The following is a 23,547-nucleotide window of genomic DNA, read 5'->3' on the forward strand; positions in this document are numbered from 1 at the left end:
CATTTCCCAGGAGATGTCCCGTTGTCTGCTGTGTTTTCACCGACTTTTTCATATGAAACTGAAATGAAATGTACGCAAGAATGAAACGGATGTTGCTGTAATAACCGGCCCACGCCCACAGGGACTAAGAAATAAGGAATATAAATATATATTTACATTTTTTTTGGAAGGGCAAGGTCCAAACTAAAGATTGTAAATCCCATGCTTAAAATAAAAAGGGTAATCCTACTTTTGGGGACAGAACAGGAAGTGTCAGAATGTCACATTAAAAAGCATCCGTAAATCGAGTAGATCCTTCCAGTTAGACACGTGAATTTTTTTTTAAAGTCTCCTTGCCTTTTTTCGATCAGAAAATGACTTTGCTGGAACTGTTCATGAGAAAGCGTTAATCAGGAGCAAAGTTGGGCACTTTTTCTTTCCAAAAGTACGAGAAAAATCCGAAGAGACGGAGAAGGAGGGGAATCCCCGGAGAGGAAATTCCCTTCAGGGAAACACAGCGATTGCGAAATGACATGGAGCGAACGGAATGGATACATTCAGTCACTGCCTTTCATCGCCTCATACTCACTAACTGCCTGTTTGAGTAGCGTCTTCATTTGGAGAATCAGAGTTGAGATAGTTTCTTCCATTGATTCGCTTTACAGTAGAATTTTCTTTAAGGATTGCACTGCGGCTGATTTATTGATACCTTGTGTCGTGGGGTTATTGTTGCAATTTTAAAATCCGATTTAAACAGCCTGGGAACATTAATCACTTTTTAATACTTTAAAAGCGCGCTGTGGGCATTTGGCAACATTGTAAAACAAAAATCGACATTTTACACAATGTCTTCATTTTGATAATTTCACCCACATCCTTTAATTTTTAGTAGATATTTTTTTAAAAACCTATTTTTGAGAAGGCGGTGTTTGAGAGAGGGGAGGCTGTATTTTATTTTGGAGGAGGCTGTGTTTGAGAGAGAAGAGGCAGTGTTTGAGAACGGGGAGGCTGCGGTTGAGAGAGTTTATACAATGTCTGTGGATAGCGATGAGAATGCCGAGCGACTGGTGCTGAGTTTCACCCAGTTACAGGACCTGGTGGATCGACTCCAGAAGGAGAACCGGGTGCTGAAAAACCGCCTCCGGAGCTGCATCACCATCAGCACTTTCTACCACGAAACCCGCCAGGAAGTGGGCCAGCTGAGCCGCCAGCTCGCCCTGAAGGACGGCCTGCTCCGGGAACTGCAAGCTCGCCTGGCCGCCTACGAGGGCAGCGCGGTCAGCCTCGGCCCGGAGGCCGCCCTCAGCTTCGGCCCCTCCGGCTCGCTGGTGGACTGTCTGCTCCAGGAGATGGGCAAAGTCAAAAAGGAGCTGGCAGACTCGGCCAGGAATTGGCAACAAGAGAACGACAAGCTGAAGGAGGTAAAGGGAGAGGAGAGGGAGGGGGTGAAATCCTGTTCAAACAGGGAACTTCTCCACTCAAATAGAACCTGTAAATTTATAAAGGGAGTTGGAATTAGAATGGGACAAAAGTCTGAGTGGAGAAAGAGTCGTACCCTGTTTGAGAGCAGATTTCCACTCCATCTGACGAAGGAGCAGCGCTCCGAAAGCTAATGGTATTTGCTACCAAATAAACCTGTTGGACTTTAACCTGGTGTTGTTAAAACGGTTACGGAGAGTCAGCAGAGGCTGGATGTAAGCGTTCTGGTTTGCTGGAGAAAGGCTCGATTCTCTGTTAATTGAAACCAATCTGCCTGAGCAGCTTGTCTGGCTTCATGGGCTCCAGTTCCGGAGTCAAAACAGTGACACTGCCTTCATTCAGACCATTGTAAACTCGAAGCCCTGATTATGATACTGTGTCTATGTGGAGGGGCCTCCGTTCCGGACTCATTTTGAGATCAAGGCACCATATAAAATATAGGACAAAAAATTGATTCCTTAAGGGAAGGGAAGTGGTCGGGAGTCTCCTGTATGATTCCAGTCACCTCCCCATACACTTGCCTTTCATTGTCCCCTGAAGTGAATAAATGCCAACCTCGCCAATGACGCCCACCTCCTGGGGAGGAAGAGGCATTAAATATCTTTTTTTAAGATGCATTAAAAGAGAAGTTGTTGCATTTTTGTTCCTTATTTAAATGTCACCCAGATTAAAGTTCGTACAAAAGGACCACTTTTTATTACATTTATATGGCGCCTTTCATCCCTTGTCCCAGAGCACTTCACAGCCAAGAAAGTACTTCTGAAGTGTCATCACTGTTGTACTGTACACAATGCAGTAATGCACCAATGACATTTGTGCACAGCAAGCTCCCATAAACAGCAATGCGGGATAAATGATTGACCAGGGAGGATTCCCTGCTCTTTTTCAAAATAGTGCAGTTGGATACTTTATGTGCACGTGAGGGAGTAGACAGGGCCTTGGTTTAAGTCTGATCTGAAAGCTGGTGTCTGCAATAGTGCAGCACTCTTTGGATACTGCAATGAGCCACAGCTGACACTTCAATGGAAGCATGTGGCAGCTGGGCCCTATTGTTCGTGATTCACTGAGGCTTATAGATAGCATCATCCATCGTGCAGAATGAGGTTTATAATCCTTGTTGATGTAAATAATTAATCAGAACTCCACTTGCATAGAGTTGTAAATTACCTCCAGGTTCAATCTGTTGCCTGGATGTCAGGGACCCTGGCAATCACGTTTTCTTCAATTCCACGGTGGCATTCTGTTTCCCCTCCCCATTCTATCCTCAGTGGAGCCAACAAATAAACTAAAATGTACTGGGTGTATTTTCACACACAACACAAGGGGGGTTAAAGCCCATTCCTCTTGTTGTATTCAGATTATTCCAATGTTATTACCAGCTTTTAACTCAAACTCAGTGACGTGTGTGAAACTTCCCCTTAAGTATAAAAAGCCAGCAGCATAGTTATTCTGTCTTTCCAAACCTGTATTGTGTATGAATAACATTGGTGGGACTGGTAGGAATGAGTGTGTTATTGGTGGTGTTAATGGGGGAAGGAGGCCATTCAGTCCACCTAAGCTGCGCACCACAAAAATTGTATTGGCTTTGTTTTCTGTGATGTGTTGGAAACAACATCTCATGTAAGCCCAGAGATGACCCATTTAACTAGGAAGGAAGTGTCTGCCTGCCTATCAATTCATGGAGAGAGATCAAATTGCCAGAGGGAAGCATGGGAACAAAAATGGAAAGAATCAAAAACATTGTATTTAGAATTCATAGGACAGAAACAAATCTTTCAGTCTAACTGGACTGTGCTGTTTGTTGCTCCATACAAACCTTCTCCAACCTCTCTTCATCTCTCGCTATCAGCATAATGTATTCCTTTTGCCCTCTTGTGTTGGTCTGGCATCTCCTGAAATGCCCCAAATTACTTGCATCAGCTACTCCTGGTAGGAAGTAAGCTCCACTTTCAAACTACTCTCTAGGTAAAGACTTGTATTTAAATAACTCCTTACACAACCTTAAGACACCCCTAAGAGCTTTGCAGTCATTGTTGTTTGTGGAAACTTCCTGTACATAAATTGATTGCTGTGTTTCCCACATTACAACAATGGGATAATACCAGATAATTTTTTAAAATGTGATGTTGATTGAGGGATGAATGGGGCACCACACACAACGGACTAAATTATGACCTCCTACGCTGTAACAATTGAACAAAGAAAATTACAGCACAGGAACAGGCCCTTCGACCCTCCAAGCCTGCACCGACCATGCTGCCCAACTTAACTAAAATCCCCTAACCTTCCAGGGACCATATCCTTCTATTCCCATTCCATTCACGTATTTGTCAAGACGTCTCTTAAAAGTTATTATCGTATCTGCTTCCACTACCTCCCCCGGCTATGAGTTCCAGGCATCCACCACCCTCTGTGTAAAAAAAAAATCTGCCTTCTTTCTGCGAAAGAAGTTTCTCCTGTTGGATTGATAAGTAACTATCTTACATTTTGGTCTCCCTCAAGTGGCGATATTGTCTTCGCATGTACCCAGACCTTGATTTGGTCACCCCTCTTTTTCCAGTGAAAAGGACCTCAGAGGATTGACAACCTTGGCAAGGCTGAGACTGAGACAACATCTTAGCGGAGGGATGGCAACATGAGAGACATGAGCCACCTTATATCCCACGCCAGGTGGGAGTGACGTCTGCTTTGTCAGGGGAATGATGTTGAGCAACAACATTACCTGAGAATGAATGATATTGAGGGTGATTTGATCCAATGAGTAATATCAGGTGAAGACACTTGTCTTCTGGTAAACATCCATTCATCATTACTTGTTAGAAGTCTAGTCATATTAACCTAGCTGACCATAAATACCACAAGACATCATCATTGCTCATTTCCTTGTGTTGCCACTCACAGTCAATGTCAGGTTTTCTCATTTGAAGAAAGAGCAAATTATATTTATACATTTCATGACCTCAGGACATCCCAAAGCGCTTTGAGGTTCTTTTGAAGTGTTGTCACTTGTCGGAAACATAGCAGCCAATTTGAACACAGCAAACTCTCATGATCTTCAATGAGATAATGACCAGATATCTTACTGCAGCGAAGTTGGTTGAGGAATAAATATTGTCCCTAGGGAGAACTTCTTTGTTCTTCTTCGAAAAAGTGGTCCTGGAATCCTGCGAGGCTGCTTCACGGGACAGTTGAGAGTCAGCCATGTTGGTCATGTTGCAACTTTGTAATGTGATATAAAAACAGAAAACACTGGAAATACAGAACCTTCACCTGATATTACTCATTGGATCAAATCACCCTCAATATCATTCATTCTCAGGTAATGTTGTTGCTCAACATCATTCCCCTGACAAAGCAGACAACATCACTTCCACCCGGGGTGGGGTATAAGGTGGCTCATCCTTAGTTGTCTGTCTCTCATGTTGTCATCCCTCTGCTCAGAAGAAGTCTCACCCTCAGCCTTCCCGAGGTTGTCAATCCTCTGAGGCCCTTTTCACTGGAAAAAGAGGGATAACCAAATCGAGGTCTGGGTCCATGCAAAAATGATATTTCTACTTGAGGGAGACCAAATATAAGATAGTTACTTAAAAATTTCATCTCCAAACTGAGAACTGGGTAGTACACCAGGATATTGGTTAGTTAGTGAACTAGTAATCCAGAGGCCTGGACTACTGACTCTGAGTTCAAATTTCGGTATGGCAGCTGGGAAATTTTACTCCAGATTAATTTTAAGTGGATTTGAAGCTAGTGGCCATGAAATAATTGGATTGTTGCTTTAAAACAATCTGGTTACAAATGTCCTTTAGGGACAATCCATTCCGGACTATATGTGACTCCATATCAACAGCTAGGCATCCGACTTTAATGTCCTCAGAAATGTTCAAATAGGGCACTTAGTTGTATAGGGATGGGATAATAAATGCCCACACCCCCTAGAATGAATAGCAGAAAGTAGTTATGAATTTCCTTGTCTAAAATTGGATTGTCTCTACAGATATTCTGGTTCATTCCAATGTGACTGCCTCAGATGAACCCCTCCCCCCCAAAATCTCCATTCCTACCCACGTGTAAATCAAACTGATCCATTAATACTTCTGCCGGACTTGGATAAAGTGGTGGTGAAGATGGAGCACCTGGAAATATTATTCAGGAAAAGCACGAGCAAGTTGAACACTCTTAATTCAAAGTTGGCTAACTCAAATGATCTGAAAACCATTTTTTTCTCTAGCACTAGAAACCCACTTCTTTATCCAGTAAGTGGTTAGAATCTGGAACTGCCTTTCAAAGATGTGGCTGAGGCGAAATAGCATAAATGTACTTAAGGGGAAGCTGGATAAACATATGAGGAAGAAAAGAATAGAAGGATATGTTGATAGGGTTAGATTAAGTAAGGAAGTGTAGTGTAGAGCCTAGACACGGGCATGGACCAATTAGACCAAATAGCCTGTTTCTGTGCTGTAAGTTACATTTATTTATATAACCTAATTCAAATGATTGGATAATTGACCTGTGGTCTTTGAGTTCAGCAGTCTGTACTGGGTCAGCTTGGCCCATTGGTGTCCCCGTCACTTCTCAGCCAGAAGGCCATGGTTTCAAACTCCACTTATGAGCTTGAACAGATTTATCTCTGCTGCCACTCCACTGTAGTCCTGAGGGAGTGTTGCATCTTTGGCAAAGCCACCTTTTGGTGGGATGTTAAACTGAGGCTGTCATCAGGTGAATGCAAATTATCCCATGGTTCTATTTTGAAAAAAGTGTTCCTAGATATCCTGGGATATTTATCCCCCTACCAACTGCTGTTTGCTGTGTGTAAAATGGCTCCCTTTTTAGCTATGAAACAACAGGAGCTACATTTTAATTGATTGGCTGGGAGGTGCTTCAGTACATTTAAATGCAAGTTTTGTTCTTTCTTTACTAGTTTAAGTGCCTCTTATTCAATACGTTATCCACAGTAAGTAGTCTTACCACACCAGGTTAAAGTCCAACAGGTTTATTTGGTAGCACGAGCTTTGCCCCTTCATCAGGTGAGTGACTCGGCTGATGAAGAGGCAAAGCTCTGAAAGCTCGTGATACCAAATAAACCTGTTGGACTTTGACCTGGTGTTGTGCGACTACTTACTGTGCCCTCCCCAATCCAAAGCCGGCAACTCCACATCATCAATACATTATCCAGCTGACAACATTGCTCAAACTGCCCACACATTTCGAGTAAGCTTTGAGAAAATACCAACAGTAATGAAGCGGGTTTTTAGCCAGGGGTCATTTGATTAACATTGAAATCAGACAAGTGAAACTGCAAAAGATAATGATTTTAAAAATTATGACAGAGGGAAAAGGATGTATCAGAATAAACAAACTACATTGGATGGAGAAGGAAACTGGGCAGGGACGTGTATTTCCAGAGCAGTGAGAAGTACAGGGAAGGGCTTGACATGCGATTAACAGCTCAGGGTTGCAACACTGAAGGCTGAGGTCAGCCTGGAGTTTTGGAAATTGCTGAATATGACATCTGATCATAATGTTCTAACTAATTCATTCCTGGAATGTGGGTGTTGTTAGCAATGTTTATCACCCATCCCCAAAAGTCCTTGGGAAAGTGGTGGCTTTTTAAACCACAGTAGGTGGAAAGGCAAGTTGTGAGAGGGATACAAACAGTTTACAAAGAGATATTAATAGGTTAATAAAGAGATTTTAAGTGGGCAAAACATTAGCGACCTGATTGAGGCATTCAAGATTGAGGGGCATGGACAGGGTGGATAAGGAGCAGCTGCTTCCCTTAGTTGAAGGGCCAGTTACGAGGGGACACAAGTTAAAAGTGAGGGGTGGGAGGGGATTTGAGGAAAAACTTTTTTTAACACAGAGGATGGTGACAGTCTGGAATGCACTGCTTGGGAGGGTGGTGGAGGCGGGATGCCTCACATCCTTTAAAAAGTACCTGGATGAGTACTTGGCACGTCATAATATTCAAGGCTATGGGCCAAGTGCTGGCAAGTGAGATGAGATGGGCGGGTCAGGGCACTTCATGCGTTGGTGCAGACTCGATGGGCCGAAGGGCCTCTTCTGCACTGTAGTATTCTGTGATTCTGTGAAGTTTGTGGGAAAATGTGAAGTTGTTCATTTTGGAAGGGAGAACAAAATAACTATTATTTAAATGGGGAAAAAAAACTGCAGAACGCTGCAACACAAAGGGAGTTGGGGTACTTGTGCATAAAACACAAAGATAATACACATGTGAAGCAGGTACTCAGGAAGGCTAACGGAATGTTGGCCCTTATTTCAAGAGGGTTGGAGTATAAGAGTAGGGAAGTCTTGCTGCAACTGTACAAGGTACTGGTGAGACCACATCTGGAGTACCAGAAGCGGTTTTGGTCCCCTTATTTAAGGAAATATATTATTTCATTGAAGTCAGTTGAGGAAAGGCACACTAGGATGATCACCGGTATGGAGGGATTGTCTTATGAAGAAAGGATAAATAGGTTGGTACTTTACTCATTGGAATGTAGAAGAGTGAGAGTTGATCTTGTTGAAACATAGGATTCTTAAGAGGCTTGACAGGGTAAATGCTGAGAGAATGTTCCCCCTCATGGGAGAGTTTAGGACCAGAGAGCAGAGTCTCAGAATAAAGGGATGCCACTTGAAGACTGAGATGAGGAGGAATTTCTTCTCAGGGTTGAGAGTCTTTGGAACTCCTTGCCATTGGGAGCTGTGGGGACAGAGTCCTTGGTTATATTTAAGGCTGAGATAGCTTTTTGATCAGTAAGGGAATCGAAGGTATGGGGAAAGGGCAGGAAGGTGGGTATGAGGAATGTCTGAGCAGCCATGACCCTGTTGAATGGCAGAGCAGGCTCGAGGGGCCAAATGGCCTACTCCTGTTTGTATTTCCTTTGGTCTTATGTGGTGTAGGTACACCCACTGTGCTGTTAAGAAGGGAATTCAAGGTTTGTGACCAAGTAACAGTAGCAAAGGATGAAAAAATAAAGAAATTGCATTGCTTTAGTGCCTTTCAGGACATCCTGTGTGGCCACTTACAACGTGGGAAGCGCAGCAGCCAATTTACACACAGCAAGCTGCAAAACAATTAGCAGATAATCAATATTTAATAATATTGTTTGAGAGATCCATATTGGCCATGGGAAAGATCCCTGCTTTCCTTTGAAACAGTGGAGCAATAACATCCTCCTGAGAGGACAGATGTCTCATCTGAAGGACGTGCCTCAGACAGTGCAGCACTCCGAGTACTGCAGAGAATGTCAGCTTAGATGATGTGCTCAAGTCTCTAGAGTGGGAATTGAACCTGTGACCTTGTGACACAAGGCAAGAGTGCTACCCACTGTGCCGTTGTTAAATGAAACTAATTGGCTTGTTTTTCTTTACCCCTCCCCTCCCCCATTGAAGAATCTACAGATGGTTCAGCTGCAGCTGAAGGAGAAAGAACGAGAAGTGGAACAGATAGTGGGCAACCCGCAGCATGAAAAGGATGGTGAGATTGCCAGGCTGCGCCATGCCTTGCAGGAGAAGGACAGGTTCAACGCCACCCGGGAACTGTGGTGTCGCTCGTTGGCGGCTGAGACAGAAAAGCTCCAGCAGCGCCTTGCCAGCACTGCAGACATGTGCCAGCAGCTGTCACGCCAGTTAGAGGAGCAGCAGGCAAAGAATGGACATAGGGTGGAGAAGGAACTGAGTGCCACAAAGCCAAATGTTAAGGTATTAATACGTCCTGGATGAGTTCCAATTGCCTAACGGGAGAAAGGTTCAACTGCTGAATGTCAAACTGGGGGAGGGGGAATCCGAGCTCTAGCCCAACAGAGAGACACCCATTCAGATTGGGATTGAAATCCTAACCGGTTCCCTCAGCCTTTCACTGAAGTTTAGCCATAGCTCGCCTGCATACACCCTGTCAGTGGTGGGTATGAACAGGTTGAAGGTCGGCAGTTTGCTTGTTTATTGTGTGAAGGGAGATTCAGAATCACGAGAAGGGAATATTCACATGTTTATCAGCAGCACCCTAGTAATCTCCTGATAATGGTAATGGTTAGAGGAAGATGAGACTCAACAGCTTCTGCCCTTGGAGAGTGAACCTGAAGAAATATCTCCCATCCCCCAATGGAGTGGGAAGCTTTAACACTGCTCCTTAATTTGTGCCTTTCCATTTCTTTCTCTTTCCTTGTCTCATTGCCATTCTCTCTCTATCCTTCTCTCTTTTTCTTCTGTTTTTCTCATTTGCTCACACTATCCATGCGAGTGTGAACCATTTAACAATCCTCCTTAACACGCTGTCTCAACATAATATTGAGAATGGCAGGGTTTGTACAGGATTATTGTATCTTGGCATTGGTGGAAGGTGACAGCTTTCTCCGTTTGTTCGCAGGATTGGAGCCTTGTTGAAGGGGGCTTTGGTCTGTGAAATAGAAACTATTGCTAGATTTCTGATCTTTGGGCTCCTAGCTGTAACATTCACAATCCCACATTCCAGCAGTCCCAGACACAGGTCAGACCCACAGATTGGTACACTAGATGTTCTATGGACATTATATTCTGCAGCACTGGAATACGCTGCCAGAGGAAGTGGTAGAAGCAATGTTTTTTTGACAGAAGCATGAATAGGCAGGGGATAGAGGGATATGGACCGCGTAGAAGCAAAAGGTGTTTAGTTCAGAAAGGCGTCATGTGTTGGTGCAGGCTTGGTGGGCCAAAGGGCCTGTGCTATCCTGTTCTTTAACTGTAAACATTTATAAACCAACTACACATCTCCAGGACTTTCTCAACTGTTTGAACTTGAGTAACTTTTTGAAACTTTTTAAGAGTGAACTAGAGGTCAGCAAAAGATTCACCTTAAAAATGTGTTTCCCAAGGGATAGGTTTGAAATTTCCCAGGCACAGGCTGATGAGATTTATTTCCAGCGAGCTGCTGTCAGAGACTAACTCACAATGTTAATTGTGGACTTTCCCATCCTTGATCTTGTCTGAATTGATTAATGTTGGGACTTTCCATCAACAGGAAAAGAAGGTTACACAGAGTTATAAATGTAACTGGAGCACATGCGCCAGGTTATTGTTAACCTTCTTAATGACACGGTTTTGGTCACGTCTGCCTTCTGCTCCTTTTAACTAAATCTGTTTCTTCATGAGAACTTCATAAAATTTCTAAATTTAATTCTAAATGTGCCGTATAAACCTCCAATAGATGTGAAAGAGAGGACGACACAATGGAGCCTAGTGCTAAGCTTAGTTCAGAGATGTTAATGTGCGTTCAGGTAAACTGGGCCATACCAATAATATGCAGGGAAAATGACTTGTCCATTTACAGCACTATCTCCAGTCTTGCCCATTCCAGTTGGACATATTCCTGAAGGTTGTATCACATGACACCCAATGGCCCCACCCTACACTTCTGCCATTGGTTACTCACCATGTCTATTTTCATGGTAACCTGTCTTTTGCCCCAGTCAAAATGAATGGACTCTTCATTGCCTGATAGGATAATACACTCAAACAGCTATTATTCCTAGCTGTTACACAAGCAAAAACGCTCAAATAATTTATAATTTTTGAAAATATCTTTTTAATCCTCCTGCAATTGTGTCCATGTGATTAATCTTTAATTCCTGGAGATTCCAGGACAATCCTGGAGGACTGACAACCTGAGCTCCCTCACTGATAAATTATTTAGTATGAACATTGCCGTGAGAAAGCAGAAAAATAACTTGACAGTGTTTCCATAGCAAAGTTAGCACCTCGCCCAAGGTTCAGCATCTAATTCACTATGGTACGAAAGTCCAAACAAATGCCTCACGGTGTATTCTTTCCCTTTCTGCATCAGACAAAATCATCAGAAACAAACCTGTACAAACTGCAAGAGGAGAATCAAACTCTGAAACAGAAAGTGGTTTATGTAAGTACATTCAACATTCTCCATCTCCCTGGGGTAAAGAAGGCCTTCCTTTTCAAGAATCCCTCACACCCTGCCCTTCTCCCTGCATGGCAGCGTGTCTTGCTATCTTCTCTGTCCTACAACCCTCTCCAGTTCTGGCCTCCCCAATTTCCTTTGCTTCACCCATTAGTGACTGTGCCTTTAGTTGCTTCGCTCTTAAACTCTCGTGCACAGCATCTTCCACAAACAGCAGAGATAAATCGTCAGAAAATGTGTGATGTTGATTTGGGGGGGGGGACATCTAGTGCTATTCCCCTGCCTTCTCCGCATAACCATGTATATTTTCTTTTTGAGATAAGTCTAATTCCCTTCTGAATGCTTCAATTAAACCTGCCTCCACCACACTCTCAGGCAGTGTATTCCAGACCCTAACCACTCTCTGCCTTTTTTTAAAAAAAGCTTTTCTTCATGTGGCTTTGACTTTGTTTGCCTTTTAAACATGTGTCCTCTTGTTCTTGATCCTTTTACAAGTGGGAACAGTTTCTCCCCATCTACTGTGTCCAGACCCCTCGATTTCAGACCTGCCCTAGCCTTCTCTTCAAGATAAATAGCCCCAATGTCTCTGATCTATCTTTGTAACTGAAGTTCCTCATCCCTGGAACCATTCTCTCTCCAATGCCTCAACATATTTCCTGAAGTGAGACATTCAGAACCAGAGGCCAAACTAGTGTCTTATACAAGTTCAACATCACATCTTTGATCTTGTTCTCTACGATATTGTTATTGAGCATTATTGATTCTTTCAACCTGCCCTGCACATAATGACCTTTGCACATCTACACCCAGGTCCCTCTGCTCATGCACTTTATTTGTAGCATTTTACACTCTCTCTCCATATTCTTCCTGCCAAATTGAATCATCTCCCACTTCTTTGCACTGAACCTCATCTGCCACTTGTCTGCTCATTCTACTAACCTGTCTATGTCCTTCTGAAGTTCTACACTACCCTCCTCCCTGTTCAATGCTTCCGAGTTCCGTATCATCCGGAAAAGCAACGCTTGCCTCTGGGAACTCCAATACAAATCTTCCTCCGATCCAAAAAGCATCCATTAACCACTGTGCTCTGTTCTCTGTCACTCAGCCAATTTCTTATGCACGTTGCTATTGCCCTTTTTATTCCATGAGCAATAACTTTGCTCAGAAGTCTATGTGGCACTGCATCCAATGCCCTTTGGAAGTCCGTGTGCACCACATCAACAGCATTACCTTCATCGACCCTCTTCAAAGAATTCCAGCTAGTTACTCAAACATGATTTGTCCTTGAATCCTTGCTGGATTTTCTTAATTAACTCACATTTGTCAATGTGACTATTAATATTTTTCCAAATGATTGTTTCTACGAATTTCCCCACCACTGAAGTTATCTGATTGGCCAAAGCATTGCTAGGCTTATTTGCACTGTTTGAAGTTCCCCTGTCGCTTGTCGCCACCGCTGACTTTAAGGAAGATTGGAAAATTATGAGCAGTGACTTTGCAAATTTCCCACTCATTTCCCCATCTCATCTGGTCCTGGTGTTTTATCAACTTTTAATTATAGACAGCCTATCCAATACCTCCTCATTTTTAAATCCAACTATTGTATTAATTACCGCCTCTTGCACTGTGGCCTGATTGGCACCTTTATCCTTCGTAAAGACAGATGCAAAGTATTAATTTAATACCTCAGCTTTGCCCTCTGCCTCTATATAAATTCCCTTTTTTGGTCTTTAACAGTCCAACGACTCCTCTTACTGTTTATATGCTTATTGCTTTTATGTTGCTGCCAGTCCCTTTGCTTCCCTTATTTCTTTTTCACTTCCCCTCAGCCTTCAGCCTGATTTTCCAGCAGATTATCCCCTGGTATCTGTCACGGCACGGTAGCACAGTGGTTAGCACTGCTGCTTCACAGCTCCAGGGTCCTGGGTTCGATTCCCGGCTCGGGTCACTGTCTGTGTGGAGTTTGCACATTCTCCTCGTGTCTGCGTGGGTTTCCTCCAGGTGCTCCGGTTTCCTCCCACAGTCCAAAGATGTGCGGGTTAGGTTGATTGGCCAGGTTAAAAATTGTCCCTTAGAGTCCTGGGATGCGTAGGTTAGAGGGATTAGCGGGTAAAATATGTGGGGGTAGGGCCTGGGTGGGATTGTGGTCGGTGCAGACTCGATGGGCCGAATGGCCTCCTTCTGCACTGTAGGGTTTCTATGTTTCTATAAGCACACACTATTGGTTTTGTCATTTAGAGAGCTCTGGACTTGTTTACCCTTTCTTTCCATTTTAAGGGAATCTACATCGACGATGTCTGAACTCTCTCTTTAAAGGCAGCCCATTGTTCTGGTACTTTGCCAACCTTTCATTCCAATGCATTCAGCCCAGGTCTATTCTTGCCAGGGAGAATGTGCCTGATTTTTTGACATTGTTGCTGTAGGATATTTTACGTCCACCGAGATGACCAGATGAGTCCAAATTGAAAGACAGCATTTCCAACATTTTAGCCCCCTCTCAGTACTGGAAATGTAAAGCTAGATTGTTCTGCTCAACTCCTAGAGAAGGACTTAAACCCGTGACCTTCTGACTCAGAGAAACAAGCATTAACCAATGAGCTAGAGGGCACTAGGAGTCAGCCACAGTGTATGGGACTAGAACTACATATTAGGCTAGAAAATGTAGGGAATTTGTCTTCCAAATTTTTATTCTTGCATTGTGGGCATTGCTAGCATTTGCCCACAATGCCCTCCTATCTGGAGGTGGGCTTTCTTCTGTTAGTGCAGGGAAGACAGGCCAATACCATAGACACTAAGACGTTGTAAGAGCTAAGGCATATGCACTGTTTGATGGCTTGCTTTTTAATTCCTTTGCAGGTGGAAGACCTTAACACTAAATGGCAAAAATATGATGTCAGTCGAGAGGAGTACGTTAAAAACCTTCACCACCAGTTGAAAGATCTGAAGTCCAGGGTTGACCGGCTGACTGGACTTGGTCCCTCTCAGGCCAATGAGAATGTCCTGAGGCAGGAGATCCTGCGGCTGAATCGGCTGCTGGAGGAGAAGATGAAGGACTGTAACCGCCTGGGGAATGAGAGGGCGACGTTACAGCAGCTCCGTGACGAGCTCCAAGTTGCCAAGGAAGCTGCAGCAGGTGCTAAAGAGAGAATGCAGATGCTGGAACAACAGGTACAGAGAGAAAAACGCGTGTTTCTAATACCCCAAAGCATTTTACAACTTACACTTTTTAAATGTGTAGTCACTGTTGTACTATAGGAAACTTAGCAGCCAGTTTGTGCACAGCAAGCCCCCACAAGCAGACATGTGATATCAGCATCTCTTTGACTTCCTGCAGCACAATGTATTGTCTTGTTGTAGCATCCATGGCAGCTTACTGATGACAGCGACATTGGGCAAGACCTTTCCAACTTGTTTATCATTCCCATTAATCTCTGGAGCTCAGCCACATTGTGAGGAGCTGCAAACTCCTGGATTGCTTGTCTTCTGCGGATAAACTCTGACACCAGATATATCCACAATCTACCCAAAAAATCTGACAGCTACAAGAATTTGCATTTGTTGTTAAGTTCTGCTTCCAGTAGGCATTGCAGCACAGTTCACACTCTAATGTCATGTTCTGTCTGAGTGGATCCATGGATCAGGACATCACTCCTGTGACAAATGACTCCATCCAGTCCTTCCAGGCTACTTGACATTGTCCCTTGAGAGATTTCTGGCGTTGACGTGATGCTGAAAGATAATTTGTTGAAACAAAACCTCCCAAACGGAGAATGAAAGCAGTGAGCAATTTAGATTCTTTATTGAGGGGTAGTTGCCAAAAGCCACTATTTGCATCAGGAGGATAGAACCCTCCCAATTTTGTGAAGCTCTCATCCACAGAAGACGAAGGATTAACTTTGCATTGAACTGCTTTGTTTAGCTGGTGACATCTATTGGCACTTGTACCATCCCTGAGCTTGTTTGTTTTGTTCTGTTAAACAGTCAGTTTCCTTATTTTCCAATGTCGGGAGCGATGAGGAATGTTTCTGGGTGTAAACAGACAACACTGGCTTTGAGCGCAGTGGTGTGCGGCCTTCAGCTTTCCCAGTCATGTGAACAGCTGTGGAAATTCAGCTCTGAAGTTTTTAATTAATCTTCTTGGATTTTCAGTTCCTTTACTCTGCAAATCAGATTTAAGTCAGTACAGGTTTTCATGCCAAGAGCGAACAGCTTTGGTTCAGTATCACCTCACGTTTCAGTGATTTATTTTTTTCTTCCCCTACATTGAAGGGTTGCATTCAATTGGCCTATAATCCCAAGTTCTATACATCCTGGCCAGTGTAGTTTTTTTGCATGATGGCTGAAGAGAGCTTTTCTCCAACCCTGGTTTAACATTAGAAAGAACTGAAACTGCTACACCTGTGTTCTTGATTCTCTGTTCCAGCATATCAGCATTCCAGTAGCTTCTGCTCAGTTCCTGGATCTTTCCAAGGAAATATATCGCAATGTCATTAATATCTTCAGTTTCATGTCTACACAGATTGTTGTTGAATGTATCAGCACTGCCCTTTTTAAATTGTTAAATTGACAATAGTATTCTTTTCAGATTGAAGTAGACATCAAGTGCTTTCATTACCTCATCAAATGTAGCTTTTTCTTCGTCCCTGGCCTAACTACGATATCGTCTGAGTAACCATATAATAACATGCTGGTTCTACTCGCTGTTTTCCTACACCCACAAGGCCCGTTAAGATATAACATCTGATTAAATCCTCGGGACTGGTTCAGCCAAGCTTTGGACTGGTTGAGATCAGAGACTATCTTCCATTCTTCTTCTTTTACTCACTGCCGCATACTATTTTTAGTCTTGTTGTGCTAATGCAGAATATTTATAGTATTGGGGTAAAGAAGAGTTAGCTTTAAGAAACAACTTACTGTAGCTTCTTCATTCCATGAAGTCTACAGGAGAGAACAAGATCATGAGATGTTGCATCACTTCCTGTGATGTATACGGGCTCTCATTAACATATCACATGGTGATACGACAGCCCCTCTTCCTCCCTCTTGATCCCTCTCTTTCCAATGTTGATGGACTTGCTGTGCACCGCTGGCATTTTCTGTTTGTTTTTCTATATTATTGTGGAACCCCTCGCCCGAGCCGTCATAACTCCTAATCAACGTTGCCTTGATGGTTCTAGGTTCTCGTCTACAAAGATGATTTTAAATCGGAGCGGGAGGACCGAGAGCGGGCTCAAAGCCGGATTCAGGAACTGGAGGAAGATTTGGCTCGTCTGAGGCTGCAGTTGCCAAGGAAACAGGTAAAAACAAAAAGATGGATGTTGGAAAATACAGCACGACAGAGCAGTGTGTGTTGCACAGCAACTCTCTGTACTCTGGATATCAGCTATAGCTCAGTGGGAAGCACACTAGCCTCTGAGTTAGACGTTTGTCGGTTCAAGTCCCACTCTACAGAATTGAGCTCCAAATCTAGGCTGACCCTCGCAGTGCTGCACCATCAGAAGTGATGTTTAAGTTTATTTATTAATGTCACAAGTAGGCTTACATTAACATTGCAATGAAGTTACTGTGAAAATCCCCTAGTCGCCACACTCCGGTGCCTGTTCCGGTCAATGCCCCTCACCAGCTTGTCTTTCAGACTGTGGGAGGAAACCCACACAGAGAGAATGTGCAAACTCCACAGAGACAGTGATCCAAGCTGGGAATTGAACCCGAGTCCCTGGCGCTGTGAGGCAGCAGTGCTAACCACTGTGCCACCGTACCGCCCCATATTTTATGAAGCCCATCTTTCCAATGAAGCCCTCTCTGGTGGAAGTAAAAGATCCTGTGGCATAGATTCAAGAAGGAACAGGGCAGTTCTCTCTGGTGACCTGGCCACTATTTATCCGTCACCCAACATCACAAAAACAGATTATTTTTTATATTTCACTGCTGTTTTTGTGAGTTTCCTTCCTGCAAATGGGCTGCTGTAAAGTGGTTTGTATGTCCTGAGGTCGTGAAAGGGGCTATATAAATGCAAGACTTTCTTTAAATGATGTCATCCACTTCCCAAAGGTAATTTTTAAAATTCTGTTTGTGGGATCCTGCTGTGCCTTCAAATTTGACTATCAACAAATTCAATTTCTTTGAGGTTTGATAAAGAAAGAATTCCATTGACATAGCACCTTTCACCATCTGGAACACCCCAATTCGCTTTACTGCCAACAGAATCGAGTTATTGGGATGAGAAAGTTGTCCCATGAGGAAAGACTAAGCAGCCTAGGCCTCGACTCCCTGGAGTTTAGAAGAATGAGAGCAAATCTAATTGAAATCCTGGTTCCTGGGATGGCGGGACTGACATACGAGGAGAGATTGACTAGGTTAGGATTGTATTCACTGGATTTTGGAAGAATGAGGGGGAATCTCAGAGACTTATAAAATTCTAACAGGACTAGACACAGTACATGCAGGGAGTATGTTCCCGATGGTTGGGGTGTCCAGAACCAGGGGTCACAGTCTGAGGATTCGGGATAGACTGTTTAGGACAGAGGAGAAATTTCTTCACCCTGAGTGGTTAGTCTGTGGAACTTGCTACCACAGAAAGTAATTCGGGCCAAAATATTAAATGTTTTCAAATCTAGTTGATGTAGCACTTGAGGCGAAGTGGATTAAAGAAAATGGAGGGGAAGGTGGGATCAGGCTATTAATGATCAGCCACGATCATAATGAATGGTATCCCAGCTCAAAGAGCCAAATGGCCTCATCCTGTCCCTATTTTCTATGTTTCTACGAAACATAAAATTCTTAAGACAGAGAGATGCTGAGACAATGTTTCCCACAATTGGAGAATCTAAAGAGCAGGATCATTGTCTCAAAATAAAGGGTTGGCCCTTTAGGACTGAGATGAAGAGAGGTTTGTGAATCTTTGGCATTCTCTAACAGAGAAGTGTGGATGCTCCATTGTTGCGTATATTCAAAAAAATAATCCACCGAATTTTGAAAATGAAGGGATATGGGAATGGTGCAGGGAGATGGAGTTGAGGGAGATCAGCCATGACTCTATTGAATGGCAGAGTGGGCTGGATGGGCTGAATAGCCTCCTGTTGCTTCCATTTCTTATTTCTGTGTCACTGCTGTAATGCACATGTTGTGCATTATAAAAATCACCAAGCAAGCGTGATAATCCATTATCAGCATTTATCACATATCTGTTTCTTTAAAAATGGACACCTGAAAATAAGTATTTGATGGACATTTGTGTCTAAGTAATGAATGGAAACAGTGGAGTAAGTCACCCACTGTGATGAGTGTTTGTAAATACACGGTAGAAAAAAATAGACTGCATTGGGATACCTTGTATAATGTTTCAAATGATACTTGAAACTTGTACATCCGATGTGCTCAGTGATGTTTTACAAGATGTGAACCTTAAATTTAAACGACACTAATTTACTTTACAGGAACACCGAGAATCAGCTTCCTTTCATCCTGGCAGGATGAACCCCTACTACCTGGCAACTGACATGCCTGCAGCATTGCTCGGTAACGGCACAGATCCGCCGGCAGAAACCTCCCGTCCGTTATTGCCCAGTGGGAGCCCGGGAGCAGAGGCCAGGCAGCAAGGACTTCTGCAGTGTCCCAAATGCATGAGGCTGTTTAATGATGAAGTCAGTGATGAATGCCTCCGACACATCTCTGAGTGCTGCCAATGAACAAGAGCAAACTCTCTGATCAAACCACCAGTCACCGCAGCAAACCTTGTGACAAACATGGCTCCATCACAAGACTCTCCATTCCCCCAGAGAAACTGGCACATGTCCCGGATTGATCAAAGCATTGTGCTGGGGAGGGGCAAGAACTACATTAAAACAAAACTGTTCTAAAGTACAAAAGAGAAGCTTATCTAGGTTGGCATATTACTGCAGTATTGAGGGTGTTAGAGGGTGGCACAGTGGTTAGCACTGCTGCCTCACAGTGCCAAAGACCTGGATTCAATTCCAGCCTCGGGTGACTGTCTGTGCGGACTCCGCACGCTCTCCCATGTATGAGTGGGTTTCCTCCAGGTGCTCCAGTTTCCTCCCAGAGTCCAAAGAGATAAAGTGGATTGGCTATGCTAAATTGCCCCTTAGTGTCAGGGGGATTAGCAGGGTAAATATATGGGGATATATAGAGCCTGGGTGGGATTGTTGTCGTTGCGGGCTTGATGGGCCAAATGGCCTCCTCCTGCACTGTAATGATTCTAGGTGTCACCTTTTAGGTGAGATGTTAACCCATGGCCTGGCCAGGCGGACATAAAAGATCCGAATGCCAGTATTTTGAAAAAGAGCAGGGGAATTCTTCCTAGTGTCCTGGCCGATATTTACCCCTTGCCCAACATCACTGAAAATAGAGTTTCTGCTTGTTTTCACATTGCTCTGTGTGGAAGCTTTGTGTGCGCAAATTGGCTGCTGCATTTCCTAATTTAGAGAAGTGACTACACTTCAAATGTACTTCATTGGCTGTAAGACACTTGGAACATTGTGAGGTTGTTAAAAGTGCTATAGAAATGAAATTTTTCTTGGAAGTTGCCTTATGCAAAAGAAACACCAGGCAAAATATCTTCTTCAGTAGCTCCCAACATGAGTACCATCTGTGTGGCGCTCCCTGACCATACATGGGGAGCACGGTGACACAGTGGTTAGAACTGCTGCCTCACAGCACCAGGGACCCAGATTCAATTCCCGGCTTGGGTCACTGTCTGCGTGGAGTTTGCACGTTCTTCCCGTGTCTGCGTGGGTTTTCTCCAGGTGCTCCGGTTTCCTCCCCAGTCCAAAGATGTGCGGATTAGGTGGATTGGCTATCCTAATTCACCTCTTAGTGTCAGGTTGGCTAACTAGGGTAAATGTATGGGGTTAGGGCCTGGGTGGGATTGTGGTCAGTGCAGAATCGATGGGCCAAATGGCGTCCTTCTGCACTGTAGGGATTCTGGAATAGGCTGATCAGGCCTGAATTATATCACCATAATTCCAAACTTGGAACTGGATAGGAAGAGGGGGAGAGACAGGAGAATGGAGGGAGGTGGGGGGAGAAGGTAAGAGACTGAAAAATAGGTGAAGAGAAATTGAAAGAATGCCATACAAACAACTGATAACAGAATTAATGAAATGATTTTTGAGTTGTAACCTGGAAGTGTATGACAAGATGATAGGAGCCCAAATAACTTCAACATTAACACTGGGTGATATCCCTTTATTTTACTTCCATCTCCCTTTGCGTTTGCTGGATATATTGTGGGATCTGAGAAATGGTTGAGAAGATAGAGGTCGAGCAAGGTTGCTTTCTACCATATTGGTAGTCACATGATAATGGAGCGGTTGATTAATCATAATGATTAATCTCAATCAGTAATTTAGATCAGACCGAGTGGTGGCGAGCTTTGGGAACAGTAGCTTCAAAGATACCTTTTCTCCCAAGCCTGTTATACTCACCACACGTCATCTCTGTAATTACTCAGAAAATTAATTTTGGAATCCAGTATGATACAAGCACTGCCTACTGTTTCTGATATCTGGGTCACTGCGTGAACAATAGCTTCCTTTCACTGATGGGATCGAGCAGTAAATACCGTTGACTGCTGCTGAAACTGGGAAAGCTGTGACAGGTCCCATCAGCCAGCTGTCACATTGCCACACGTCCCAAAATTATAAAACAGGGATTATCTCACCAGTATCTCATCTCAAAGAACATAGTTACCCCTAACTCTCAAATATTGGGGAACTTCCACAGTAAAAATGCATAAACCAAGACTGGAATTTTCCTGTCTTGCCTGCCATGGGATTGGAGCAGGCGAGGGATGCACCATGGAAAGTTGACCTCGGGCGGGATTTTACAGTTTCAGGACAAGCGAGGCTGTAAGATCCCACCCTTGCAAGTCTTAGATCTTAAATTGATATTTATTGAGCTATTTAAACATGTTTAATGTATTGCACAGATTGGAGTTAAGGCTCATTGAAAACTTGTGTTATTTTAAGCTGATAATCAAAGGGTGAGTCTGTGTTCTTTCCTTTGACATTAAAATGTTCTGTATCTGTACTTATCAATGGAGATTCTTGTTTGATCAACCTCATGATATTGCTCATTGCTTTCCATCTGTGTGGGGTTCTGCAGTTTAAATAACTTCTAAAACTGTTCTCCTGGACAGTACAGTGAGCCCTCCTACTCCAGACTTGGTGGGTAAAGCATGCTGGAAGTGACAAGTTTTATAATGGTGACTAGTGTTGACTTTGGCATTTAACGGCACAGGGGAATCACTGTGATGAGAGTGGGTGACTAGCTCTTGCTAAACATCAACACCAGTTCTTTCCTGCAAGTTTGCAGTGATGGACATAGTATCTGAGGTTGGAGAGCAGGACCCAGCCTGTGAACCAAACTCCTGTTCCTTACTCAGTGGTATGTAGCACAAGCCTCCTTTGGGCTATTATTTGCAACAGTCAACTGCTGCAAGAAAATATTTAATTGGAATGGGAGCAGGCCATTCAGCCCCTCTATCCTTTCTATAATTCAATGAGATCATGGCTGATCTGTACCTCAACTCCATTTATCTGCCTTTATTTTGCTCTTGATGCCTTAGCCTAACAATAGGCACCAATTTCAGTTTTTTTGGGGAAGAGAGCTCTAGATTTCCACTACACTGTTCAAAGGTACTTCCTGACCCTGTCCCTGAATCATCTAGCTCTAATTTTATTACATTCCCTCATTTTGGATTTTCCCACCAGTGAAAACCGTTTCTCTATTTTAGCTCTTAAAAGGGAATTGGATAAATACTTGAATGGGAAAATAATTATAGAGAAATGGGGAAGAGACAAGACAGTGATTGCTCTTTAAGAAAGCAGACACAATGGAACAAGTGGCCTCAGTCTGTGTGACGATTCCAAATCCACCATGTCAAAATTCGAAACACTCAGATCATTTCTCCACATTCTAAACTCCAGGGAAAATACAAGCCAAGTTTTAATGATTCTCTTTTCTGAGATCACTTATTGACAAGAAAATCAAGAGAATGGGGAATATATTTTCATTTTTAAGAGACTTTTCTCTGCAATACTCAATCAGAGAATGACGGTGGGTCTGGCTGGCTGTTGGTGTTGCTTTTTGTCAGTACTTCCAGCTGGGGGAGGAGTGGGGTATTGAAATGTCCTGGGGTATAATGTTATCAATCGCCTCTACACTGTCCCCAGCCTCAGCAGCTTTTTGGTGGAAGAATGTTTCAGATTTACATTTGTGAGAAGAAATACTTCCTGAAGAACCACCTGGCTCTCATTCTAAAGTTATGCTGCTTTTATTCTGGACTCCCCCAGCCGAAGTAAGTTTCCAACCAGGCTAGTGACTCCTTTAGTCGTCTTTAATAGTCTGGCAGGGTAGGGGCGGGGAGTAAAATACTTTGAGAATTCTGAAAATTCCAATCTTGGTTTTTAAAATTTATGTACAAAAATACAGAACAGTGGACAGTTTGCAAATAAGTATTGATGACAAAAGTTGGTCTATTTAATGTTTGCAATATTGGGAACAGCTACATTGGGAACCACACCATGTCCTGATCCAGTGATTGTTATGTACACTATTCCACATTTCACTTGTCTCAGATTCTATTTTAATATTGTTCTAACTTTGTTTTTGCATTTTCCCACTCTTTTTGTATTTTTCATTTGTTTCAACGAACCTGTTGAATCTCATCAAAATCTAACAGGATTAAACAGGGTAGACTCAGAAAGAATGTTCCCGATGGTGGGGGAGTCCAGAAGCAGGGGTCATAATCTGAGGATAAGGAGTAAACCTTTTAGAACTGAGGTGAGGAGAAATTTCTTCACCCAGAGGGTGGTGAATGTATGGAATTCACTACCACAGAATGTAGTTGAGGCCAAAATGTTGTCTGATTTCAAGAAGAAATTAGATATAGCTCTTGGGGCTAAGGGGATATGTGAGGAAGGCAGATCAGGATATTGAATTTGATGATTAGCCATGATCAAACTTAATGGTGGAGAAGGTTCAAAGGGCCTAATGGCCCAGTCCTCCTCATATTTTCTATGTTTCAATGAAATTCCTGCATTTTTTGATGTAACTATTATACTCCTAAATATGTTTAAATTATTTTTATATTAAAATCATTTTTTAAAAGTTCTGGCGTGTTGTACCACTTACTACTATACCAGTTCAAGAGAAACATTGAA

The 23,547-nt window shown here is 43.2% G+C and overlaps 1 protein-coding gene across 1 annotated transcript; it reads left to right on the top strand.

Moving 5' to 3' along the window:
• The first annotated feature begins 889 nt into the window (after positions 1-889).
• Positions 890-21,410, top strand: tnip2 (TNFAIP3 interacting protein 2). Its single transcript, XM_078215166.1, has 6 exons — positions 890-1,400; positions 8,854-9,162; positions 11,279-11,350; positions 14,222-14,533; positions 16,543-16,662; positions 18,802-21,410. Exons 1-6 carry the CDS (start codon positions 1,011-1,013, stop codon positions 19,051-19,053), a joined length of 1,455 nt encoding a protein of 484 aa, XP_078071292.1. The 5' UTR covers positions 890-1,010; the 3' UTR covers positions 19,054-21,410.
• Positions 21,411-23,547: the final 2,137 nt, after the last annotated feature.

Source organism: Mustelus asterias, chromosome 6 (assembly GCF_964213995.1).
Source record: "Mustelus asterias chromosome 6, sMusAst1.hap1.1, whole genome shotgun sequence".
Classification (NCBI taxonomy): domain Eukaryota; kingdom Metazoa; phylum Chordata; class Chondrichthyes; order Carcharhiniformes; family Triakidae; genus Mustelus; species Mustelus asterias.